This window comes from Sciurus vulgaris, assembly GCF_902686455.1.
Source record: "Sciurus vulgaris genome assembly, chromosome: 17".
Lineage (NCBI taxonomy): Eukaryota > Metazoa > Chordata > Mammalia > Rodentia > Sciuridae > Sciurus > Sciurus vulgaris.
Window position 1 is genome coordinate 12047827 of NC_136478.1, and position 27838 is coordinate 12075664.

General features: G+C 38.5%; 1 protein-coding gene and 1 long non-coding RNA gene across 2 annotated transcripts in view; one reads left to right on the plus strand and one right to left on the minus strand.

Moving 5' to 3' along the window:
- The window catches only part of GLG1 (golgi glycoprotein 1), a 114215-nt gene that overhangs the window by 77086 nt on the left and 9291 nt on the right, over positions 1-27838 (plus strand). Inside the window, exons 5-20 of the mRNA XM_079119648.1 lie at positions 2313-2516; positions 3340-3411; positions 5027-5210; positions 5983-6197; positions 9977-10098; positions 11450-11551; positions 13255-13408; positions 15038-15175; positions 17519-17605; positions 19002-19064; positions 19991-20104; positions 21007-21095; positions 22381-22498; positions 23652-23744; positions 25460-25597; positions 27561-27684. Coding sequence (XP_078975774.1) covers positions 2313-2516; positions 3340-3411; positions 5027-5210; positions 5983-6197; positions 9977-10098; positions 11450-11551; positions 13255-13408; positions 15038-15175; positions 17519-17605; positions 19002-19064; positions 19991-20104; positions 21007-21095; positions 22381-22498; positions 23652-23744; positions 25460-25597; positions 27561-27684 — 2017 coding nt within the window. The remainder of the gene's footprint in view (positions 1-2312; positions 2517-3339; positions 3412-5026; positions 5211-5982; positions 6198-9976; positions 10099-11449; positions 11552-13254; positions 13409-15037; positions 15176-17518; positions 17606-19001; positions 19065-19990; positions 20105-21006; positions 21096-22380; positions 22499-23651; positions 23745-25459; positions 25598-27560; positions 27685-27838) is intronic.
- LOC306649059 overlaps positions 1-27838 on the minus strand; it is a 208030-nt gene that overhangs the window by 48823 nt on the left and 131369 nt on the right. The gene's annotated exons all lie outside the window — the stretch shown is intronic.

Sequence of the window (27838 nt, forward strand, 5' to 3'; positions counted from 1 at the left end):
TATTTAAAACAATTATAAACCCCAAATACACTGGGAAACACTTGGCTGACTCATTAAATGGAATCATTTCCTTGCCCTGTGATGCTTGGATTGAAGTCTGAACTTCAAGAGTTGACTAGCATGCTATTATTTTTAACTTCCTTTTGATGCTTTATAACAATCTCAGTATAATACACAATTTGTTAGAGCTTATGATGAAAATAAATGTAAGTCCTTTCTTTTGATTCTTATAGGCAAAAGTGTGGTTTTGTGGACTTTTTATATATTTTCATATATGATCAAGATTTAAAATTTTTAAATTGGAAGAAAAAATCTAATTGCTAGTGGTTATATAAGTTTTTATGACCTGCTAAACTTTGATATAGGATATTATTTTATAACATTTATTATAATCACTGATATGCTGTAACTAGTAAGTGGTATATTTCTGTTCTTACCTTTGATTTGTTTCTTCTTTGATAGAAATAGGTAGAGATAGAAATAGGTAGGCCTTGCTTAAGTAGAGCTCATAAATTATAAAGAAAAAAATAAGCCTATTCCAGATTGCTGGGGTGTTTGGCTACTTTTCTATTCATCCCTTTTGTCACTCATCCCTCAGTTTTCTTCTCCCAAAACCTCCTCAGTCATCCCAGGTTTCTAAGCATTAGATAGATACAGCTAGTGAAAAAGGTCAAGGTCCTGATAGAGAATAGAAAGGTCTGTCAATCTACTGGTGCAGGGTGCTTCTTAATCTGTTTTGGGTTATCAAACCCTATGAAAACTATGAAACCTCCTCAGAAAAATGTACAAAACCCACACATAAATTCTAGGAGTTTCATAGATCCCACCACATTAAACCCAAATCTAAAAAATAAACGATGGACTGCTTGTTAGGCATCTTACAACTCAGAAGAGTTGCATAATTCCTTTAAGCCTCTGTTTTCATCTGTACAATAGATACACAACTCTGTCCCTGCTTCATAGGTATTTTAGAAGAACATAAGCATTTGCACGGAATACTTAGAAATAAATGTTACAGAACAAATTTTGTTACAATAAGGCAGAAAATATATATATACATTCTTTTATTGAAATTTTGCCCGAAGTAGTTGTTTCCCTACCTGGTTTTCAGAATTTTTTAAAAAACTTTAATTATTTATTGTTTTAATTTTTTACAAACTGCATTTTGATTCATTGTACACAAACGGGTACATAATTTCATTTCTATTTGTACACAATGTAGATTCATACCATTCGTGTAATCATACATGTACATAGGCTAATGATGTCTGTCTCATTCCACCATTTTTCATTCCCCCCCTCTATTATTCCCCCCTCTATTTATTCAGTCATAAAGAAAAATAATATGGCATTTGCAAATAAATGGATGGAATTGGAGAATATCATGCTAAGTGAAATAAGCCAATCCCAAAAAACCAAAGGCCAAATGTTTTCTGTGATAAGGGGATAATGATATTTAATGGGGGTGGGGAGGAAGAGGAGAATGGAGGAACTTTACATCATGCAGAATCTTTATATTATATACTTATGGTTCTGTGGATTTGTATTTTACCATAACAATTTTTATGTGTGTGTAAATAAATGGTAACACTATTTTCAACTGCTATGGTTCACCTATATCAATGGTCATACCTCTCAAGTTGTTGTAGCATATATTAGAACTACAGGAAATCAGAATCTTGAATAGAAAATATCTAGGAAGTTTCTTCTATTTTGGATGAAGGAATGCTTGTGGCAGCTGAGGGATGATACAGCATAGAATTAAAGGTGATCGGATGATCTTAGGAGAATTCAGAATCAGTTCATATAAACCATGGTTATATTGTTAAATCACATTGATATGAATCCAGATTTATCTCCCAAACTGCTGGGATTACAGATGTGCACCACCACACCTGGCTGGTTTTGTTGTTTTTTCCCTTGACTAAAAGCACTGTTATTTGGGAAATATCTAGCTTTTAGAAGTAAATGTATAGTGATTTCTGCAATGTTGTTTCAATGTTGACATGAACCAGAACGTTGGGCTGATGTCATTTCTTGAGAATTTTCTGACCTTTAACCTTTAACCTTTAAATTCTAGTGCTAACCTATACTTAAAATTTTCAGGATCTGTTTTTTCATTTGTAGCATAGAGCATATATATTTTGGCTAAAGATTATTAAGGGCTTTTTTAACTTGCATAATGTGGTGGATTCCTGCTTAATTTCAATGGAACATCAGTAATCTAACCATGTTGGGGGGTTTTAGCCAAATGATGTTTATTTGAAACCCATGTGGCAAAGGTTAAAATATTAGTATCCTTCCTATTTTAGGATGCACATTCACAAGGTGAGGTGGTATCGTGCTTGGAGAAAGGCCTGGTGAAGGAAGCAGAAGAAAAGGAACCCAAGATTCAAGTCTCTGAACTCTGCAAGAAAGCCATTCTTCGGGTGGCTGAGCTGTCCTCAGATGACTTTCATTTAGACCGGCATTTGTATTTTGCTTGCAGAGATGATCGGGAGCGTTTTTGTGAAAATGTGAGTCAGCCCAGAAGCTGTTCTTCTTTCTTCCTTTCTTTTTAAGTATCTTTAATGCTCTATTCCAAAACCATCACAAACCCTCACATGTAGAAGAGCCACAGAAATGAGAGATGGAGTCCATTCCAGGATAATAGAAAACCCTGTTGGATGCTTGGCCTTGATGATTTAGCATCTTGTTAACAGTTGGCTTCTAACAGTCTCCACACACTATTTTTTCTACTTTATCTCACCTCTCAATTTCAGTTCTTAGAAATCTGTTTTATCTAGAGGAATTTTATCTTACTGGGGAATTCTGTTCACACTTATTGTATGGTTAAAATTGACACATTTCATATTTACATGGTTTTGGCTAGGACTTACTTTAAAAACTAAATCCTTTATTACTACCTGATGACCCTTTTAGACAACTTCCTGTTTTTTGGGTTTGTTTGTTTGTTTGTTTGTTTGTTTTTTGCAGTACTTGGGATTGAACCCAGGGCCTTGAGTATGTGGGGCAAGAAGTGCTCTGTCACTGAGCTGTGCCTCTAGCTCCTTAGACATCTTTCTGACACTTTGTAGTCTGCATTCTCACAGCAAAGGACTGAGAGTGACTTGTATATACTTCCTCTCTGCTGCTGTTTTGAATTAACAGCATTAACTTTTAGAGCTACTGATTGTTAAGAGTTTTTTTGACTCTAACATAAAGTTGTAAGAAAGGAGTTTCACTTTGACACTTCACTTTGTTCTCTAACTGTATTTACTAGAATATTTTATATGAGATTATAGATGATGCACTTAGTTACTTAACTAATAGTAATAATGTGTGTGTTTCATCTTACAGACACAAGCTGGTGAAGGCAGAGTGTATAAGTGCCTCTTTAACCATAAATTTGAAGAATCCATGAGTGAAAAGGTATTAATTTGAAACAACCTTTTTTTTTTTTTTTGGTACCAGGATCGAACCCAGGGGTACTTAACACACAACCATATCTGCAGCCCTTTTTATATATTTTTTGAGACAGAGTCTCTCTGGGGAGCTGAGGGCCTCGATTAGTTGCTGAGGCTGGCCTCAAACTTGTAGTCCTCCTGCCTCAGCCTCCCAAGCTTCTGGGATTATAGTCATGTTCCACCATATCAGCTATTAATTTCTTGAAAGCATTCACAAACCCTTTCTTGTACAGTTGCCTCACAATATCCATAGGGGGGTTAGTTCCAGGACCCCTACAGATACAAAAATCCAAGAATTCTCAAGTTCTTTATGTAAACTGGCATACTATTTGCATATAACCTGGGCACATTCTCTGTATGATCTAAATCATCCCTAGATTAACATAAAGTAAATTATGTATAAATAGTCATTTTGCCATATTGTTTAGAAAACAATGACAAGAAAAAAGTCTGAACATGTTTAGTACAATCACCCCCAACATTTGTGATCTGTGGATGAAAAGGACTAACTATACCATATAAAGTGGCTGATAAAATGTATCTTTTTAGAAATGAAAAGCATATTTGTCTTAAACCAAGAAAATGAAGCTCTGATTGTGTTATTTAGACATTGGGAAGTGTTTGAGGATAAATTTTAGGAATACATTGGAGAATTTTATGTCAGAATCTCACTGAGGCCTCCTCTACCTACTCAGATAGTTTAGGCTAACCAAACCAATGTGCCACACAGGTAAACAACTTTTTAATTTTTCAGCAGCTATCTCATTAAACATTCTCATTACTGTTAGTTCTGTCTTGGAATGAATGTAAGAATATTTGTCACTTTTAAAGGTAATTAAATGGAGGCAGGCGTGGTGGCACACACCTATAATCCCCGGTAGTCAGAAGGCTGAGACTAAAGTATTATAAATTCAAGCCCACTCTGGGCAACATAAACAAGACCCTTTCTCAAAAGAAAAAAAAAGTTAATTTTGCTGTTTTGTCATGTGTATTCCTGTGCAGATAAAGAAATAAAGAAATGTTTCTCAGTTTAGTTTCCTACAGTCACCACTATTGTTTACAGTCACCGCAATTTGATAAAAGTATAAAATGAAACATCCTAAGTGTTAATGTCAGTTGCCACTTTGATTCTGGTGAAATTTATACTAGGGATATTGTTGGGGAAAAAAAGCATACCTTATGTCAAATTAATGTGTTAGAATCTACCGAACATGTATGTGTTTAGGATAGTTGCTGTTACAGTAACAATTAGCAATTCACTATAAAATTTCAAAGGCTCCCACCCATTTACTTCTACCTTTTGTCACACTAATTTCACTTTCCCATGCTAATTTTTTTTTTTTTTTGCGGTGCTGGAGATCGAACCCAGGGCTTTGTGCTTGCAAGACAAGCACTCTACCGACTGAGATATCTCCCCAGCCCTCCCATGCTAAATTTTAACCAAATGTAAAGACAGGCATTTTGGACTGCAGATGTTGACGTGTGCTTGACTCTGAGTCTCCATGCTTGTCTCAGAGGTTCTTGTGAACAGCTGAACACGTGAGTGGTCTCACAGCTCTCTTGCTGAACTCTTTCTTCAGTGTCGAGAAGCACTCACAACCCGACAAAAACTGATTGCCCAGGATTATAAAGTCAGTTATTCATTAGCCAAATCCTGTAAGAGTGACTTGAAGAAATATCGGTGCAATGTGGAAAACCTTCCTCGGTCCCGGGAAGCCAGGCTTTCCTACCTTCTAATGTGCCTGGAGTCAGCTGTACACAGAGGTGAGAATTCATTTCTTTTTATCCCTTTCATTCGTTTTTACATTTGCATTCTAAAGCTTCTTGTACACATACCTGTCAGTTTTCTCCTGTATCTATTTTTCCAGTATTGTTAATTTTTAATCACATATTATGTATGTGTTTAAGGAGAGTTGGGGTAACAGGAATAGTTAGCTTGTGAGCTCTGGGTCAGAGATACTTGACTTCAAATTATGGATATATCACTAAACTAACTGGCTACGTGACCATTTCTTTTGTTTTTTTTTGTTTGTTTGTTTTATTAAACTCTTAAGTTTTCCCAGTTGTTGTTTATAGCACAATAAAGGGTGGGCAGTAGCTAGAGTGAATGTCTGAGGTATAGTCTTTTCCACAAGCTTTAATTGTGTAGGCCACTGAGGATTGTTCTATGGCTTTCATTTATACTGCTAATGGTTCTTTTATTGATAAACTTATTGTTAATCTCTTATTGATAAGAGTCAGCAGTTGAGTGTATGCTTAGTATATCTGAGGCCCTGAGTTCAGTCCCCAGCACCAAAAAAAAAAAAAATGCAGACTACAAATTTCCTTTGGAGAGCATTTGCATTATTAGTTTAGGAGATAAATGTATGTGAAGAACCCTGGCAGAGTAAACCTGAGCCTCTGAAGTCCCTACCTGCTTTATGCTGCTAAAGCTTTTGCTGAGTCCTAAACTTTTCAATCTAGGTATTGTATGACTGGCCTATTCCAGACAGAAACTTACACTTTTAATATGTGGTAATTTCTGATCCTAACTTAGGACGACAAGTAAGCAGTGAGTGCCAGGGGGAGATGTTAGATTACCGCCGCATGCTGATGGAAGACTTCTCCTTGAGCCCTGAGATCATCTTGAGCTGTCGAGGGGAGATTGAGCATCACTGTTCTGGATTACATCGGAAAGGGCGAACCCTGCACTGCCTGATGAAAGTTGTTCGGGGGGAAAAAGGAAACCTTGGAATGAACTGCCAGCAGGCGGTAAGGAAATTTTTTCTCCTGCTACCTTGACTGTCACATTTTTTTAGCTAAAGAGCCTCTCCCTGACACTGTTCCAGTTTGCTTTTTCTGGATCATTTCTATCATCACAGTGGAACATTAATTACTAAGGACCAGACAGGATCTGGTTTCTTCAAGCATATCTTAATAAGAATATGGAATTTCCTTCCAGAACAAAAATTTGAGCTCATAATAAACAAAAAGAACGATATGCTATACATATGCTATAAAGAAAATGCACTGTTTGCTATAGTTTCTAACTGAATTTACTGAACTCATTGAACCAGGTTCAGATGAATCAGTAAATGGCTTTGACCTCTCCACATTTTATTGAGCTGAGTCTGAAAGTGAATTAACATGAACTGAAATTTTCTGAGTGTCTTTATTACTGGTATGCGTCATGGCCTGAAGTATCAAGAATGCATGTTATTTTCAAAATTGCCCATCTTTTCTTATTTGACTAGGGCAACTGTGAATGGAAAGTTCTCTTTTTTGCCACCCTCAAACTTTACAGTCAGTTCTGTAAAACTAGTTGGAAGAATTTGTACACTTTTGTCTAATCCAACTTCATAAATTGAGTAACTACAAATCAGATACATAATGTAAAGTTTAAATATTTCAGTATATTGTATCTGTTTCATTACTGTTGTACATGTTTTTTATTTTTTTACTGGATACTAGTCTTTGAATAGTTTAAAATACCAAATAACAATGAGAGTACCTTGAACAATGAACTTTCCTTTTGAAAGCACAAGGATAGATTAGATATCCTAAAATAGAATGTTGAGGCTTTACCCTAAGTGAGACTTTAGAAAACTACAGTTGGCCTTTTATTTTATAACTGGCACTTTTTTTTTTTTTTTTTTTTTTTGTGGTGCTAGGTATTGGAACCCAGGGTGTGTGCTTGCAAGGCAAGCACTCTACCAACTAAGCCATCTCCCCACCCCTAACTGTCACTTTTATTAAAAACTAAGTATTGCTTAAATTTTCCTGCTGATCATGTAAAATCAGAATTTTATAGTCTGAAGCAAAATTTTACAGTCTGAAACACAGATTTCCATAGATTTAGACATAGAGTAAAATTTCATCTGAGCTATCACTCACTCTGACCCCAGAGTAGACAGAAGTATGCATGAACATCCCATGGTAGGAAAAGTAGACAAATGTAACCTCTTCTAAAGTACCATGCCCAGCCAGGTGTGGTGGCACACATCTCTAATACCAGCAACTCTAGAGACTGAGGAGGAGGTTTGCAAGTTCAAATCTAACCTTAGCAACTTACAGAGACCCTATTTCAAAATAAAAAATAAAAAGGGCTGGGGATATGGTTCAGTGGCTAAGCACCCAGGTTCAATCCCCAGTGCCAATAAATAAATTAATAAATTAATTAATTAATAAGTAAAATCCCAGGTCCAGCTAGAAAACAGTTTCTAGAATCTATGATGTTTTGAGTTTGTCACTATGTAGTTCCTCAGGAGTAGTTCTTGCTGGTGATTGCCCAAGGAAACCTCTCTGCCAGTGAATGTGCCTGGGCTCCAGATCAAGAATGAATCAGAAGACAGCCTGTTTTTGCTGTATTTTCCCTTCCTCTTTAACTCAGAAAAAGAAGTTGTGGAGGGAGGTTAGGAGTAAGCCTGTCTTTTTATTCAGTCTACATACACCTGTAGTGAAGTGTTCAGAAAAAAGAAAATAGACTGGTTTGTCTTTATTTTGAGGCATCTAGTTCACCCTCAGGGCTTTTTGGAATTTAGCTTGTTGAAAGAACTTGTGACTCGGCTTGAAAGATAAATAAGCACCACCCACGGCAGCCTTTGTGCCCAGAAGAAAGTGCTTTCCAAACCTGGAGGGTAGCCTCCAATTGTGAACTCTGAGGTTTTGCCTGCATGAAGACTTGCCAAGTGGAAAAGAAATACTTTAGTTTTACTTTTCTCACCAAAACTGAAGGCATTTCTCCAAAGAAAGAAAAATTTCCTTAGTTTTCTACTGCATTATCCATCCTCAATCAAATGGAAGAATATTTTGAAACAATTTTATTTTTCAAACTTTTCTTCCTTGGTACAATAGATATCAGTACCTGTCTGTGATTAACCATTATTTTTCCCTCTTCTCTGCTTGGACTGATTTGTGATCTCTCAGCAAGTAGTAAATTGTAAAGCATAAGGACAATTGTTTTCGTAATAAGTACATACTCTTCTAAATTTACCACAGTCATGAACTATTAGGTTCAGGTTTGGCTGAATGAGTTCAGCCCAGCCTCTTCCAGGTCAAGGTGACGGTCCAGTTTATTCTGTAGACTATTCATTTCTCCAAAACTTTTCCCAAGCATGTCAGAGGCTAGAATGGATGTGCAGTCATCAACTAGCCATGATCTTTACTTCTCCAAATTGTCACCAAGAATTGGTATAAATCACTTCCATTACAAAATGTTGGAAATCTTCATGTTTCTCTCTTGATTATTGGCTTCTTTTAGGATAATAGAATTGGATTTTTTCTTCATTTCCTTTGATCTGCAATCTCTGATAAATAGGTAGAATGACCAGGGCCTCCATGTTAATCCCTATGGGATTGCAGATCATGCAGGATCCTAGAAAGGATAAACCAATGACACAAAAAGAGCTCCAATTATTTTACTTGGAAAAAGACATTCAAACCAGTAAGAATTGTAGTTTTCAAATTTTCTTTCTCTTATTTAAGATTACCTCCTCAAACACCATATGTCACCCATCTGTAGTAATGATGATCTCTTATACCTGTAAAATGCTTTGCAATTTACCCATTCTTTTCCCAGATAGTATAATTTCATATATTCTTCAGCTAAAGAAAGTGAAACTTAGAGATTAATCAACTTGAACATGTTCTCAAAGCTAATATTGGTAAGAGCCAGAGCCATTAATAGAATCCAGGTCTTCTGGTCCTTAGTTTGGAACTTTTTCCTCTGTGCCTCAACTGCCTTCTCCTGCATTGACTTTATTCCATGGCAGAGGATGAACCAAGCAAAAGTAGATGATGAAGAATATCATCTTCATCCATGTGAGGTGGCACACCCTGTAATCCCAGTGGCTCAGGAGACTGAGGCAGGATAGATTACAAGTTCAAGGCTAGCCTAAGCAACTTCGTGAAACTCAGTCTCAAAATAAAAAATAAAACAGGCTGGGGATGTGGCTTGGTGGTTAAGCACACCTGGGTTCAATCCCCCATACCAAGGTCTTGAGCATGCTACACACCTGCTATACTACTGAGCTACATCCCCAATCCTTCTGCTTCAGCACCTCCAGTAACAGATTATAGGTGTGCAGCGCCATACCCAGAAGTATACTTGTTTTAATACCAATATGATGGCAGCAAATTTTTAATTCATTTTAGGACTAAAGTCTGTAACTAGATATGTCTTCTCATTTCTCCATTCAACTCTGGCTTGGGTCAAGAGGTTTAGTAATCTGATAACAAGTGGACAGATAAAGAAGGAGCCTACATAGTCACATTATAAAGACCCGTTGTTACGCAGATGTCCAGGGATGACTCAGAACAGGTAGATAAGCAATCTCCACAGAAAAACCTGTATCAAGGTGGAGAAACCAGTTGGAAAGTATTTGGCACGAATTCTTGAGCTTGGCCATTGACAAGTGTAGTACTTTGTTAAAGTACATTATGTTATGCTAGACTGAGCAACTGATTGTATGATGGTATGACACTGCTCTTCTCTGGTGCCTAAGTGACTTTCTTTCCTCCTTCTTGATATATATATATATTTTTTAATCCAGCTGCAAACACTGATTCAGGAGACGGACCCTGGTGCAGATTACCGCATTGATCGAGCTTTGAATGAAGCTTGTGAATCTGTAATACAGACAGCCTGCAAACACATACGATCTGGAGACCCAATGTAGGTTATCTTATTTGTGTGTTCATCCATATTACATTTTACTTGGCAGAGCAGGGAACTTTTCCTCAAATGACTTTTTGTGTGATTTAACATCTTGACTAAAATTTTGTTGAGTAGGAACACATACATAGTTTTGCTAAAACGTGGAATTTAGACTTCTGATCTGCCTCCTCCATGCAGTAAGACACTTAGAAACAGCACAGTGATGATGCCTGTTGATGGTGACTGAGAGTGTATGGGCCTGTTAAGTCAATGACTAACTTCCTATAATGCCGATGAAAATGAGAGAAAAATATTCAAGATAAAGTGACACATACACTGGAGCTATATTTTTCATCCTGTTTATATATCTCGACTCATTGCACACATTGGCTACTTGATAATTAGTAGAAAGTAGTTCATTGTAATTGAAACAAAACAAATGGAGGGTGTGGTCATGGACAGAATGAACACTGGAGTTGCATCTAAAATCTAGAAAAGCTGAATAAATGTTATGGGAAAGTGTTTGGTTCTCTTGCATTAGTTTTCTTCCATATGATGTGAAACTGTTCTCAAAACCAGGTTGCAAGTAAGAAGTTTTTCCATTCTGTAAATATCATAGCTTGTAGCTGGTAGTACTCAACAATAAAGTGAACAGAGTCCAGGTTTACCATGATTTTCTATGTGAAAATTCCTTACACTTAAGACTAAGAATATTCAGCAATATAAAGCTAATTGCTTCACCAAGCAAGGGAGGAGGAGGAGGAAGGAAGGGAACTGCTATGGATTCAAAATTTAAGATATTTTTCAGTTAAATGCAACATGTGGGCCTTTGCTGGGTCCTGATATGAACAAACATGTTAAAAGACTTGAAGTAATTGTGAAAATTTGAAAATGATCAGGCTATTATATGATACTAAAGTTTTTTTATTTCTTGTTAAGGTCACAGTGGTATTTTGATATTTTAGAGAAACATCCTGTATTAATTACTAATGAAATGATTTGGTATCTCAAATTTTCTTTTAAAATATCAGCAGGGGCACAGAGTTAAAACTCACTTGGCCACTCTATAGGGAGGTAAAGTGACCAGTACATCATTCTCTACATTTGTGTGTTGGAAATTTTTCATAATAAATAGTTAAAGTAGCTGTGCATGGATCTTAGTACACCAGGTTCTAAGTGCTGAATGACTCTGAAGTGATGTAATTGCTGTCAGGCTTGGTTAATTTGTGTGATTCTCAGAAAAATAAATCCAATTACTATAGAAAAATAGCTGAAGGGCTTTTTCTACTGACCAAGGAAATATATTAACATGAGAGTTCTGAAGCTATAGTCAGAACTCGTGTTACAATTTTACCTTCTTTATGGATAGGATCCTTTCATGCCTGATGGAACATTTATACACCGAGAAAATGGTGGAAGATTGTGAACACCGACTCTTAGAGCTGCAGTATTTCATCTCCCGGGACTGGAAGTGAGTATTTTGAACCAGTATAAGGCACCGATTTAACCTTTTCTTATGTGTCAACAGTGTGTGTGTGTGTGTGTGTGTGTGTGTAGGGGATTTAGCGCGGGGCTTTGAAACCAGGGCCTTGTACATGTTAAGTATGCTCTGTGCCACTAAACTACACTCCACCCCTCATCTGTATATTTTGTAGTAATTCATAGCAATTATTTTCAAGTTCTGGAATAGCTTATGTACTCTACTGCACTGAAAATTATAGTATCTAAAAGCACAGTCAGCCCACTACCAGTCTGTTCCAAACTTCCCTGTGCACCACTTCTTTGGAAATCAGGGTCAAAATGGTTTCGATACCACAAACATCTATCTAAAAAGAGCTCTGGCACTTGTTTGGTCAGCAAAAACATCTTTAGATATTACACTAAGAAGATAATAATGCATTTGTGTCTATTGATTTGCACTGGGTATGGAAATTTGCTTTTATTTCTTTAACTATTCAGTGTTATTGAATTTATTCTGTCTTGAGAGGTTCTTATCAATAAGTGACAACTTGATTCTCTAATTCCTTTCTCATCCTGTTGTAGCAAAAAAAAAAAAAAAGAGGGCGGGGCTGACAGAGGAGAAGAGTGTCTATTACAGGCAGAATCACTGTGGTTTATTGGCTGCATTTCCATTCTCTTTCCATGTCTTGTTTTCTCTCACATCTCCATGGCCACCAGTACTGGGTCCCACCACTTCCTAAGTTCAGCTGCTTCCTGAATCAGTTGTTAAAGCCACTGCATTGTGGTCATTATCCTTTTGTGGCGACTAATCTATGTTTTGCCTTCAGCGTTTTAGTAGAAAGAGATTACTTGAAGATCCAGTATGTTTTTATTTCTATCCCTTCAGATTAACTCAGGGAAGGACCACAAAAAGCTGGGTGGTAACTTCCCTGGCTTACTCAGACCCTCAGAACTGAAATAACCAAGGGTTTACTGAGTGTGCCCCCTGGATCACAACTGTGGTTTCGCCTCTTAATTCTTTCCCTATGATCAAAAAAGTACTTCATAGTCTTAAATCTTCTTCTTAAACATTAGCCTCTCTCTTCTCATTAAGTAATGCACCCCAACAGTTAACAATATAATGTGGAAAGAATCAACTATCACTTGATCTGATTTGAGGAAGCAGACTCATTACCTAATTCACTGTCCCAAAAATCAAAGTTTAAATGTCAGGTTTTGACATTTTATATGCATATTTAGGTACACTAAAAGATGACTGCTTTACTATATAGGAAAAGAAAGAGGATCAGTTTTACTAGAGAGATGGTTGAGTAGGAGACAGTTTCCTGATCTTGCTGGATCTATTCTACCAGGTAGGAAGGTGTATTTAGTGAACAGCTATGACTTTCATGGTGGTGGCTACAACCCTGATTTTCTTTTGTGGTCCAGACATGTGAATGCTGTCTTACTATAACATCAGGTAGCTCTATAGCCAAGATAACATCTCTGAGGTAGAAAGTAGTCTTCATTATGGAAATTAACAAACTTCTACAGATCAACCACTACGTGTCCATTAATAGCAGCATTCAGGAACATACTTCTGCTTATCTGCTATCTCTGCTGCCCTGGAAGTGATTCTCAATACATCAGCAAGCACCTGCTGAAAACCCTTAGCCTGTGCGAGAAAGAAAAGCATAGGAAATAGTGGTTCTCTTTTAACTCTTTGTCTTCTAGGCTGGATCCTGTCTTATACCGCAAGTGCCAGGGAGATGCTTCTCGTCTTTGCCACACCCACGGTTGGAACGAGACCAGTGAACTTATGCCTCCCGGAGCTGTGTTCTCTTGTTTATATAGACACGCCTACCGCACTGAGGAGCAGGGAAGGAGGGTATGCGGTCAACTTTGGTTTCTTCCTGTCGTTTGTTTTTTATTAAATAATTTGCTTCATATCATTCTGGTTTCTGTCATCCTAGGGAAACTTCTTCAGTATACTTGTGGGGAGGGTGTTGCTGCACTACTAGGAAGTTCTTCATTCAGTTAGCATCCCTGCAGTTCCTCACCAACTTCTTTTCATCTGATTATGTTTTTAACGAAGTGAGTGGGGGAACATTTCCAGGTTTTTTTTCTTTAAATTTCTGAAATCTGAAACACAAATGGACAATTAAATTCTGTCCTAACTTTATTTAGCTTTAAAGATCCATTAGAAGCTTTTAGCCAGAATACAAATGGTTCTTCAGGCCTTTGCCCTTGGCAGCCGAACACAAATGCCTGTACTAATGAGGCTTCTCTGACGGTGCATCAGTTGGAACAGAAACTTCCACACCTCTGTCTCTTGGTATTTGCTCCATTGCTGCTTTTGGCTGGGGTATTTGTTGTATCCTTGACTCTCAGGCAGCATGGACTGCCTTCTGGTGCCTTCCTGACATCCTGCTTGCTCTCCAGAATGGCCTTTTCACACCTACTGCATGTCACTTCTGCATTTGGTACGGAAAGTAGCCATGGCATTACTTCATGTGCATATTTACTCAGTGAAAAGTCTGTCTAGGATTCAGAAGAGAGGGACTCAGACAAAACAATGTACTTCAGTTGCTGCAAGCCTAACCCAGTTTTCTACAGCTATGCAAGAAAACGTGGAACTTTATTACATTTTACTTCATGTAATGAGCCTCTCATTAACTACAGGCACTCCCAAATCCTGGCATCTAGCTAGTCACTAGAGCAGGAGGTTCTGTCTCTTGTAAACGAAAAAAGGGATGGAATCTGATGTGTTAGCTTTATTTAAAAAAAGGAAAAAGGAAAAAAAAAAAACTTTAAAGAATTGAGATTAAATTCACAATATAAAATTGGCCACTTTAAAGAGAAAAATTCAGTGGCATTTAGTACATTCCCAATATTGTGTAACCACCAGCTCTGTCTAGTTTCAGAACATTCTGTGACTCCAAACGCTAAAAAATTAAATGCATATTCCTTGCCTCAGGTGTGTTACCTTCTTTAGGACGAGACATTTGTACCTGTCAATGACAGCTTTTTATAGCCCTTCCAAAACTATCAGTTGATAGTTCACCTGATGAGTAGGGGTTCATCCCTCTACTCATGCCACATAATTAATCCAAAAGAATCTGGTTTGCCCTAACTGACTCCTGCAGTTGCCTGCCTTATTCAGAGTTAGCTCAGGTGGAACTCGGTTCTCGGAACCAAGTGTTATTCTTCCTGAATCAGATGTGATGTTCTCTCCTACCTGAAAAATGGCAACTTGGCTAACCAGAAACTAACTAACCTAATCTGTATGAATTCAATTCATTTTTTTATTCTGAACATATGATCAAACTCCTAGAGATACAGACTTTCAGAAGCCTCCTAGAACATGTAATTCTTACTCTGGAAGAGATTTGAGGTATAAGGTTGGGAAGATAAACACAAGTTTATTTTTTAGTTTCCTGACAACAGCTTTGCTCTGTCTAGTGTCTTTATGTATATGTTTTGGTACCTTTAAAGTAAATTACTCATTGTCACATAGCTCTCCCGGGAGTGCCGAGCTGAAGTCCAAAGGATCCTACACCAACGTGCCATGGATGTTAAGCTGGATCCTGCCCTCCAGGATAAGTGCCTCATTGATCTGGGGAAATGGTGTAGTGAGAAAACAGAGACTGGGCAGGTAGGCAACTGGACTTTGTTTTATACTGTTAATGACGACGTTTTATATGACTTACAGTGAAGTCTATCTTGGTGTTTGCTTATAGATAATGATCTGTTAATACCTTTCAGTGTTCTCTGTAGAAGAAATTCTCAGGAAAATGTCTTTGGTCTTTATATCAAGAATAATTGTATTTTTCCTAAGCAGCTAGTTTGTTTTTATTTTATGTTACTATAATTTGTAACTAATTGTTTTCCCTACAAGGCTTAGAGCCAAAGGTTCAGCTAACTCTAACTAGCATATACAATTTCATAGGAGGCCTTCTCATACTAAGCTTGTTTATTGCTGGCTCCATTCCACTTTCCTTAACATACCTTCCTTTTTTTTTCTCTTTTTTCCTCATTGTAATGTCATTTTAACTTGTCTTTTTACTCCCGTTCTCACTTTTATAAGCCACATTAAATTCTTCTGAGATAAACGATACAAATACTGGTATGAGTGAGTAATATGAATGCCCCAGGACAGCACAAAATACCTAGAAATGGAATTGAGGCTCAGAGAAGTAAAGTGTATTGACTCCTTACCTAAAATGCATATTTAATCTGAGCAAGGTACATGGTCCCTTGTGTTATAAGTTCACATGTGGAAAGTACAAGGAAGGCATTAGCACCCAAGAGTAACACATGCTGGGAATGGTTCCTTAGGATCGTGTGCCTGGTTTGAGGGAAAGGGAAAAAAAGGTACATGACTAGAGGTTACCTGGAAAGGCAGCATGTTTCCCATCATAAAGCAGCATAATCAGCAGTGAGAAATAGCTACTCGTTTAAAGCCACATTAATATTAGAACAAGGAGTGAAGTCGGGTTTCTAGGTTCCATTGTACAACTATAAACCCTATCTGGAATTAAAGTATTAAAAAGCCAGATGTACAGGAATTGGACATTTTAAAGAAGCAACCTGGCTGCCTACTAGATCTGTTTGTACCAGTCTACTGCCTGAGCCTGCTATAGTTCTGTTGGGTTTATTGTGAGAAAATGCCTGTAGTTTAGCTTTCTGCTATATCTGTCCAATGGAACAAAGGACATGTTGATATGGGATCCTGGGGAACAGTTTCCTTCATATCCCTCTGTAAGGTAAACATTTAGAAACCTGCGCATACTCTCTATACTCACTGAGAAGCTAAACCTGAGAAAGAACTCCATAGAGTTTTTCCTTAGCCATTTAATTATTTTACTCCCAAAAGTTTATTGCATTTTCCTTTAGGTTTTTTTCCCCCTTCCATTCTGGTTACTGTACAAGGATTCTTCAACCCTTCTCCTTTCTTCCTGTTCTAATTCTAAAACAGAGAGATTCCTGCAGAATGGTCAGTAAGTTAAACCTGATCCCCTAATAGCACTCTTCTGAGAAGTAGCTGCATAGTTTTGGGAAAGTTAGCCAATGTTGCCCTTAAACCTCTGCACCTCTAAAAGGAATAATAATACACTAAGGCTACAGGGTAGCTCCAGCTCAGTTTCAAAAGCCTGGACAAAATAACTTTTAAATATCTAAACTCTAGTGTGCTCGCTTGTTTTAAAGTTTACCTTGGAGGATCCTTTTTGATATGTGCTGGGTTAGAATCCCAGATCTGACTTGAAGGAGCTTTTAGTTACATCCTGTATTCCAGGTCCAGTGTCCCCACCTACTTTGCTCATGCAGAGTCTTAACATAAATCATGCCTTTTTCACTATGAATTTGTTGTCCTGTGATCGTTATCAAATTGCAGATTTAAAATGAAAGGTAAAAAATGATCAAAACACAGATTAAGCCAAGCACAGTGGCGCACACCTATAATCCCATCAGCTCAGGAAGTTGAGGCAGGAGGATCACAATTTCAAGGCCAGCCTCAACAATTTAATGAGGTCCTGTGCACCTTAGTGAGACCCTGTCTCAAAATAAAAAATGGGCTGGGGATGTGACTTAGGGATTAAGTGCCCCTGGGTTCAATTCTCAGTATCAAAAGCAAACAAAACCCCACAGATTAAAAATGGAATGGCAAGGTGTTGACAGAATGGAATAAAAGCCTGATAAGATATTTAGATTCTGAGACCCTAAAGATGGGATTCTTCTTGGACTTGTAGATTTGGCCTCCTCTAGTATTTGCATGTCTGTCCTCCATTGGCTGTCTTAACCACCCTGGTACAGAAAGTAGTTATCTTTTCAACAATCTTACTTTGGTGAATCAGATTAAGCTTTTGTGTTCTGTTCAGTGAGATAGTTTTAAGAGGAAAAGGAGGATCAGTTCAAAAGAAGTGGAAACTGGTATTCTTGACTTCCGTTGTTCACTTATGTGACTGATGAATGCCAGCAACTTGCTTTTTATGCATAGGAGCTTGAGTGCCTCCAGGACCACCTGGATGACTTGGCCGTGGAGTGCAGAGACATAGTGGGCAACCTCACCGAGTTGGAGTCAGAGGTAAGCGGTTTGCAGCTCCTGGAGGAGATGGGTCTGTCAGCAGCCTGGCCTTTTTGCTCAGTTCTACTGTTTCTACACTCTTGAGAGTATAGGTCCTCTGCCATTCAAAAGAAACCTAATTAGGTTCTCCCCATTTGCTTTGTAAAAAAGTATATTGTGGGGCTGAAGTTGTGGCTCAGTGGTACAGCATTTGCCTAGCATGTGTGAGGCACTGGATTCAATACCCAGCACCACATAAAAAAAAAAAAACTAAATAAATGAAATAAGGGTATTGTGTTCATCTACAACTAAAAATATTTAAAGAAAAAAAAAAGTATATTGGGTTGTTTCCTGTCCCCTTCCCTCATTTCTCTAGAAAAACCCGTTATACAGTTGACCCTTTGGTTTTCTTCAGAATTATCAGTGACTGGACCGTTTTCCCCTTAAGAAAATCTAGCTGCCATACCTCTGATCTCTGAATCACATTCAAGAATAATCCAAGTGTTTCTTATCTCTTATCCTTCTTAGATCTTTTAGTTCACTCATTTGTAATGTTCATACATAAAAAAGTAAAAGCCTGGCACTGCCAGTTGCACTTGACAGTTGAACATATATGTTTAGCCCTGTTCCATCCTGAAACCCACTAAAATATAAAACATGAGATTTAAAATCTTCATAGGCACAGGCATGTTATCCAGAACTATAGTGATTATTACTGTGGTGGGGAGACTGTTAAAAATGCTGAACTTCTCTTATGGGGGCAGAAATCAGAATCAGGGAATTGTTCTTTTTTTATCATAAGCATTTTAGTACTATCTGAATTGTCAGAATTGGCATTACACAAAATCACATTTCTCAAACATCCTTCTTTGCTTTCTGAATTTTAAAGCTCATTGCCCTCTCTCAGCTTCAGTCATCTCCACTTCCATTCTCATTGCCCCTGTGGACTGATGGGGACTTTCTCAATTTGTTGCTCTTCATGGTAGATGTTACTTCAGCTGCTGGTGCTGCCCTCTGTTGCTTTGTTTAAAGGCAGTTTAGCAGGTGTTTACCTGAGCAGTGGCTCATCATCTGATCTGAACTCAGTCATCTGGCTTATGAGCTTATAAACAAAAGATGTCAGTTACCCTGTTTTCATTTTGAACTGTGTGGTGTTTTGGAAAAACTCAAGTATCATCATCCCATCTTTCTTAATTCTGTCTCCTCTTTTGTTCAGGCACAAGAAGAATCTGCTTCTAGAAGAGGAGAAGCAGTTTATTGTATTCTGGGGCTGGGTAACTTAAATACTCTAATAGTTTCTAAATGCATATACTAGATTATTTGCCCATTGATGCTCCTGATTCAGAGGGAGAAGCTGCTTCTCTTCTCTTCTGGCTCTTTCTAAAGCAGGAAAATTGATCTCTTCAATCTTCTACAGGATATCCAAATAGAAGCCTTGCTGATGAGAGCCTGCGAACCCATAATTCAGAACTTTTGCCATGTAAGTGATGTCTGGAGGAACAAGGGTTAGAAACAGAACCAAATTCATTGGGACTCTGGCCCCTGAGGGTGTTGAACTTATCTCTGTCGTCAGCATACATTCCTCCCAGGTGACTGCCAACTTTGACAAGTGAAAGCTGGAAACGTATGCCAGGCATAGTGGCACATGCCTGTAATCTCAGGCTAAGGCAGAAAATTGCAAGTTCAAGGCTGGCCAGAGCATTTTTGTGAGCCCCTGTCTCAAAATTTAAAAAGTGGGGTGGGGTATAGCTCCTGGTAGAGTACCCCTCTGGTATACCTAGTACCACCAAGAAAAAAGATGGAAATGTAAACAGTAGATCAAGAGAGAAGGCCCACCACTCTAGGAAACCTTGTTTGATTAGCCTTTGAAAGTGACAAGATAATGTGGGCAACATTGGTAGTAGAGAGACCTTTTAAAAGAAAAGATGGAATGGGGAAGCCCCTTAATAACACAGTTGAATTGTTAGCAGTTGTAATAATGACTTCTCATGTCAGCTGTCTCCTTTGTACCTCCATGTTGAGTGAATTCTTTTACTTTATTACTTGCTCATTTATTGAACTACCTAAATTGTGGTAATTAAACACACCCAGAAGCTGTTAGGACCTGACATCCAGGAGACTGTTAGTTATTATCCCCAAAGCCAGCTGCTGGCATGTGTAAGGACAATGAATAAAAGCCTCATAGTACATGGTCTTGCCTCATGCTCAACAACTTGCTGTGTAAATTTTGTTCCACTGAATGTTTATCTTTTGTAATTTCTCAGACTTACTTTGAATAATTTTTGATGTATCTTTTTTTGTTAAACCTTCTGTAATCAGTCCTGTTTGCACTTTTCATGGAATAAGCTGTAGGTTTTATTCACTAATTGTTGCAAATGAAGTGTAAGTGTGAGCTGTTTTCCCCAGGATGTGGCAGATAACCAGATAGACTCTGGGGACCTGATGGAGTGTCTGATTCAGAACAAACACCAGAAGGATATGAACGAGAAATGTGCCATTGGAGTTACCCACTTCCAGCTGGTCAGTGACACGGGGCTGTCAGTTTCCTGTCTTAGCTGCTCGTATGATTACTGAATGAACCCCTTCTTCTTTTGGAACATTAGAACAACTCTGCTGTTCTTAGAAAATTATTTTTGCCAAGCATATATTCTATTTTTAACTGTTCTCAATAAATTTAGTTTTTCTCTAATGTGACCAGGCATTTTGTCAGACTCCTTGACATCAATGATAAATAAGACATGGTCCCTGCTCCTTGGGAGTTTAATCTAGGGGGAATAGAAATAAGTAAGCAGGCATTTCCTGCATTTAGTCACAGTGCTCTTGTGAGTTACATTAACTTCTCTTTTAATGTTTAGTGTCCTTGGAGTCTTTTGTTTTGTATATCTGTTCATTACAGAAGCCTTTTTTTCTTTTAAATCCTACAACCCAGATCTGACATTTGAATGTAAAGGTCAGACCACACTTGTTGCAGTTACAGAGGTGACTAAGGATTGTTTTGGTATAGCAGGCACTTCATTCAGGGAAAATGAGAATAGTCAACTTAGCTCATTGACCTCTTCTCAGGCATGTTGACCACCTGCCTGCATTTCAACAGGTTAATGAGTACCCCTGCCCTGTGTACTCTAGATTTCAGTAAGAGAAAGACACAAAAACAAGTGTACAAATGACTGCACAGTTTTAGGTAGTTTGAGGAAGAAAAGCTGAGACAGGGACCAAAGGGTGAAGGAAAAAAGGGGTTCACAAGGAGATTCTAGAATAGAAACCTGAAGGAAGTGGCGGAGCAAACCACAAAGTCCAAAGCAAGGCAATCATGCAGGGTCCCATGAGCAGGCTTCTGAAAACTGTATGATCAAGATGTCACCCACCACTACTGACCACAACTTATTACAAAGCTTCTGGTTTTCTTCCTCATCATGTTTCAGGTGCAGATGAAGGATTTTCGGTTCTCTTACAAGTTCAAAATGGCTTGCAAGGAAGATGTGTTGAAACTTTGCCCCAACATAAAGAAGAAGTATGTATCTCTTAATTGATCTATTCTTAGCTACTGAGTGACTATCCAGGATGTTGGGCAATGGCAGGAGTAGCCCTAGAGATCTTCTGTGCCTCTTTGGTAGTATGGCCATGCACTTGAATTGCCTGCACAAGTCATCTTCGTAGCTCCCCAGAGCAACACCTGGTGTGGAAGTTCTCATATGGAGATCCCATAGGCTACGGGGACATTAATTTTTCCAGGTTCAGGCTACCTAACTGATGAAACAGGTGTAGATTATATACTTAAAGAAGCAAGCTGCAATTGAGAGAGGGGTGAATCAGCCTCTTCCCAGCATCATCTCATTATGTCACCTCTGCTAAGAAACAGCCACAGCTTTTATTGAGTTAGGTATCTAGAAGAGACAGCTTGCTTAACTTCAGAATTAGGTCTTAATTAGAATACTGATAGACTGTATCCTACTCCCAAATTCTTCTGTGTTTCTCTTTGAAAAGGCACACTTCTAGAACATATTTCCCCTCGTATAACCAGGTTCCCATTTTGCATAGATTTCTGTACTTTCTAGGAATGAGTTTCATAGAATGTCAAAGACATCGACCCAGAATTAAGAGCAGCATTCCTCTGCGGTCCCATTTATTGAGCTGTTCTTGTGTACATGTCCCTGTCTGGCCTCTTCTCCCTTTACATATGTAATCAGCATTTAGGCTGCTGCCTTTTCTGACATACAGTTGTCCCACTCTATCTGCAGGGGATCTATTTAAGATTCCCAGCTGATGTCTAAACTACAGGTAGTACCAAACCCGATATATATGCTGTGTCTTTTCCTATTCCTACTTATCTCTGATAAAGTTTAATGTATAAATTAGATAACAGTGTAAGATTAATATGAATAATTTAAAATAAAACAGATTAAAACAAATCAAAAAAAGTTTTATGGAAGATCTTTCTGTCTCAATCTCTCTCTCAGTCTCATTATCTCATAGTATTACAGATTTCAACAATCCCAGAATGGTTTTTTTTTTTTTTTTTTTTTTTTTTTTTTTTTTTTTTGGCATATCTGAATTGCCAGTGTCACTACTCTTTTACTTTGGGGCCATTATTAAGTAAATTAGGCTATACAGTCATATTGCTTTTAGCATTCTGAAAACAAACAAAACAGTGAGACTTATATAGGAAAGATATTCAAACACATGGTGAAGAAAATTATGAATTCTGGGTACATGGTGCAGCCCCTGCCCAGCCCAGTTCTCAGGACATCTGCCTCGTGTGGCTCCTGCCAATCTCACGCCTTCTCTTCTCTTGGCAGGGTGGATGTGGTGATTTGCCTGAGTACCACTGTGCGCAATGACACTCTACAGGAAGCCAAGGAGCACAGAGTGTCCCTGAAGTGCCGCAAGCAGCTCCGCGTGGAGGAACTGGAGATGGTACTGCCTCCCACAAATCCCAGGGGCTGGGGCTTAGAAATCTGGGGATGGGCTGGTCCAAAGCCAAAGATTTAGCAACTACTGTTATGGTTAAGGTTGGGATCACCTTGCTGAAATTTTACCATATGAACATTAGCTTTTTTATCTTGCTGTTTTGTTTTGGTTTTGAATGATAAAGAATTTAACACACATAACTGGAAGCCTAGCTCTAGGGCAGTTTCTGAGTTTGTGATACAGTCATTGGGTCAATAACATCCTCAAGGACTGAGGTCTTTTCCTGTCTGTGGCATCAGCTTCATGCTAAGGTGGGTTTCCCTTATGGCTCCACACAGTAACTGCCTGTGACACTGGACTGCCTGTTCCACTACTCATCTCCAATGGGAAAGGAGAAAAGTCTCCCCTTACCATGATGTAAAGTTTCTTCCCTTCAACTGGATTGTGCCCACCCCTTAGCAGCTGCAGTTTCCAGGGTGCTGCCATACCATGCACTGATGAATTTGCTTCTCATCAGGGTAGAATGGATTTGGGGAGGTCATCTGCAGAGTGCACTGTAGGAGGACACTTATTGCTCTACTGATGAAAGCATACCCAGACCTTGTTGAAGATAGCTAAAAATATTTTTTGTATGTTTTGTGCTGTGAATCATACCATTTCACCTTTGTCTGAGCAAAAATTAGTAATGGAGACCAAACATTATTATCCCAAAAGTTGTCAGATTTTCACATTCAGTGGCAGTGATTCATTCAGTGATGATTCTGTTTAAGTGGAGCTGGCCTGGGTGTCCTGTTACAATAGAGACTTGTCCTGTTATAACAGAAACTGATTCCCTCATCTGAGCCTAACTCTTGGTACAATAATAAAGGTAGAGTCCTATATTTACATTATAGTTTTAACTTTCTAATGTGATTTTCACATAGTTTATCTTATTTCATCTTAGCAATCCTCTGAAGGACTAGACATGGCACTTCATTTTCTAAAAAGGCTCTCAAGGCCACCTGCTGCATGGCCACACTGATGCCATTTATAGAAGTTGTGGTCACTAGATAAGATTCAACCAAAAATAAAGATTCACCCAACAAATAAGTTTGTAGAACATTTGACATTTCCAGCCTAAAAGAAGCTCACTTTTCCATGCTGGCTCCCTCCCATGCAGACAGAGGACATCCGGCTGGAGCCAGATCTGTACGAAGCCTGCAAGAGTGACATCAAGAACTACTGTTCCACAGTGCAGTATGGCAACGCTCAGGTAACCTTTGCCTTGGTTGATTGTAGAAGTCATGTGAGAGTGACACTGTGATGACTAATTCTGTGCTGGTAGAATAGGACCCATATCCTGCTGAGCCTAACCGTCTTCTTTATACCATACCAGACTATTTTTCCCAGAGTTCCTCCTTTGTACTCTTCTTTGTCCCATATTTATTCTGTGTGTGTGTGTGTGTGTGTGTGTGTGTGTGTTGTCAGGGATTGAACTCAGGTCCTTGTGCGTGCGAGGCAAGCACTTTACCAACTGAGCTATATCCCCAGCCCCCATATTTATTCTCTTGCCTCTTTCTAGTTACTTTCATCTTTCTGGACCTTGTCTGCCTATTAAGCTTCTAGTGATCCTTCAAAAGCCTCCTCCTCTTGATAGCTTTCCCAGCACTCTGCACCTTCCGACTGTTTGCCCATTGCACAGTTCTTCAATAGAGTCACATAAGAATCATCTAGGAAACTTATTTTAAATACACAGAAATAAGCCCTCCCCAGAATTGCCAGGATGAATTGTAGGCAAGTGATATTTTTTGAAAAACATTTTCCAGTTACTCAGTACATTGCCATGGTGCTTAAGCCTTTGAGTTAATTCCTTCATTGTCTCATATCTACAATGCCTGAGAAAAGTCTGAGTCCATCTGATTCTCACTTCTCTGTAGTTTATCCGTGTTTGATAGGTTTGCATTTTCTGTTTTAACAATCTGTAATTTCAGTGTGTTGTATGTGATGGAATTAGGTGCAATGTTGTGTTTTTTCTCGCCTGGTTGGCTCTTTCAGTCTCAGAATCATGTCTTTCTCTGTTTCAGTCATTGTTCTTTCAAATATCACTTTCCTTTTCCTTCCTTCTAGAATTCTGATAAATATCTGTCTGTCCTTTAGTGTTTTATTTTTGGCCCAGGGTCTTCTCAAGTTACTTGAGGCTGACCTTGAATTTGTGGTACTCCAACTTGTCCTTTAACTTTTGGGGGGTTTGTTTGTTTGTTGTACCAGGGATTGAACCCAGGGACACTTCACTACTAAGCTACATCCCCAGTCCTTTTCATTTTTTATTTTGAGGGAGAACATTGCTAAGTTGCTGATGATCTCACTAAGTTGCTGAAGCTAGCCTCACACTCGGAATCCTTCTGCCTCAGCCTCCTGAATTACTAACTTGTCTTTATACTTTCCAATTCTGTTACTTTATGTCCTACCTTTGGAGGTAATTGCCAGTTCTATTACCAACTTAATAATTTATTCTTCAATTCTGTTCTCGAAAGAAATGACCAGGGCTGGGGTTGTGGCTCAGTGGTAGAGTGCTTACCTAGCACTTGTAAGGCACTGGGTTTGATCCTCAGCACCACATACAAAACTAAATAAAATAAAGTCATTAAAAAGAGAGAGAGAGAGAGAGAGAGAGATGACCAACTGGGTTTTATTTTTCATTTCCTGGACTTTTCATTGGTTCTTTTCATGACTACCAGTTTTTGATTCTTGTTTACCATTTCCTTCTAGAATTTTCTGAGGATATTAAATATATTTTTGAATTCTTGTTTTGATTGCTCTATTACCCTTTCCCCTCAGTTTTGTATTCTTGGGTTATTTTTTTATCATCTTTCTTAAGGCATTAATTGCCCATTTTCTGGTTATGCCTGTAGGATTTCATACAAGTCTTGACATAGACTGTCAATCCCTAATCCATCCCCAAACTTGGCCATATTTTTTATATCATAGATTATTGAATGTCTGAAAGAAAACAAGAAGCAACTGAGTACCCGTTGCCACCAGAAAGTATTTAAGCTTCAGGAGACAGAGATGATGGACCCAGAACTAGACTACACACTCATGCGAGTCTGCAAGCAGATGATAAAGGTAAGGGCCAATTGTAGAATAAGTGAAAACAATAACATAAAAATCCTTCTCTATTGCAGCATGTTAAACACAGCCAAGATTGTGCTTCTCCAGATGTGGAGACAGTCTATCTATTTTGACTGAAGCATTCAGTTCCTAGTGCATGCCCCATTTTCTATTCAAGTACCTTTCATTTTTAATTTCCAGACAGTATGAATTAGGACTTATTCCCCAAGGAGAATTATAGATTTACAACCTTAGGGCCAATAACAAAACAAAAGCCAGCACCATCAGCCTCACCTGGCAACTTGCAGATACCCGTGCCCCACCCCAGATCTGCTGGGTCGGAATCTCTTGGATTAAAATAGACAACACTGTCTACAAGCCCTCAGGTGATGCAGATGCATGCTCAAATGGAAAACCACAGAACTGAGATAATTGGCCTGACTTTGCCCCAAGACATAGGTAAATAGATGTCCAATAAGTACATAACGGGCAGTTAAGGGTAGGTGTACTTATAAAGCCACTATCCATTTTCCCTATCAGATCATCTCCCACATTCAAAGGGTTTTTTTGTTCTGCAAATTATTTGCTTCAGTTATTCCTCTAGCGAATGTTCTCAGAAGTTCTTTTATCTGGCCACACATACAAAGAAATTAAACTCAAGGTTCTAATTCTTATGTCAGCATTTTCAATCCAACAATTATGCACCAATAAAAAAGATGAAAAAAAATAAAAATTCAGAAAAAATAAAATGCTAATTTTTACCCTGCCAAATAAGTTTCAGAGAATTTTGAACATTAAAAATGTAAGTCTCATTTCTGGACCTGGTACAGTTGAGTCACATGGATGGAAATGTCAGGCCCTGATTTAAAAGAAATTTTAAAAATTTTATACAAATCAGTACACAAGGGTCTGGGGTTGTAGCTTAGTGGTAGAGCCCTTGCCTGGCATGTGTGAGGCACTAGGTTCGATCTTCAGCACCGCATATAAATAAATGAATTAAATAAAGGTCTATCAAATCTTAAAAATTTTTTCTTTTTAATTTAGTATGCAATCCACATTCCCATATTAGGATATTGGTAGATTATAATCACACATGCTTCAGAGAACTAGAAACAGAACTGGCAGGGAAGGCTTGATTCTAGTGTCCCAGCCACAGTTTATCAGGAACTTAGACACTTAAAGACCCATTGTTTAGCAAATAGAGATGAAGATCATTACTAGTCTAAAACTGATCCCTAGCTTAAAGGACAGTAATAAATATACAGGGGCTAGACCCTCAGTGTTCGACTGGATTATAACCCCTAGGAGATGGGTCCTTACCCCACATTCCTGTTCACATTGATTAGTGGTATTTCCTAGGTTTTCCCACTGGAGTTGGGTAGATATCATTTGAGGGCTGGATGAATCTGTGGTACAATGCTATATTCATACTCAAGCAATAATTAAGCTCTTGGGATGGCATGTAAGATAGCATGGCCATCTCAATCAATGCCATGTAAATTAGGAATCAGAGAGGTAATAGAAATGTGAGAAAGAGCTGGGCACAGTGGTGCACACCTATAATCCCAGCAGCTGGGGAGGCTGAGGCAGGAGGATTACGAGTTCAAAGCCAGCCTCAGTAAAAGCAAGATGCTAAGCAACTCAGTGAGACCCTGTCTGCAAATGAAATACAAAATAGGGCTGGGGATGGGACTCAGTGGTCGAGTGCCCCTTTGTTCAATCCCCAATACCAAAAAAAAAAAAAAAAAAAAGAAAGAAATGTGAGAAATACAATTGAGAATAAGTAAAGTAAAAAAAAGGGAACTTGAGACTGGGTGCTTACTCAGGCTTAGCTGTTCCTCTTGTGTCGAGTGATGCCTTCACACCACTGCTTTTGTGAGCTTTCTGTTCAATGCAACAGCAAAGTATGACAGTGATCTCAGATGCATTCATTGGCAGATTAGGATAGCTGTTTTCATAAAATCTTGTTTCTTTGCAGAGGTTCTGTCCAGAAGCAGATTCTAAAACCATGTTACAGTGCTTGAAGCAAAATAAAAACAGTGAATTGATGGATCCCAAATGTAAACAGATGATAACCAAGCGCCAGATCACCCAGAACACAGGTACCTCCTGATTGACTTTCTTGGTCTCATTGTGTATAACTTGAGGGTAACTGAGAAAGCCACCAGTGTGCTGATTAAACTATGTAGTTACCTAATTAAACTGCAGATGCTTTGCCACCCTTGGATTTTAAGAAAGGAGTCTACATGTAAGCAG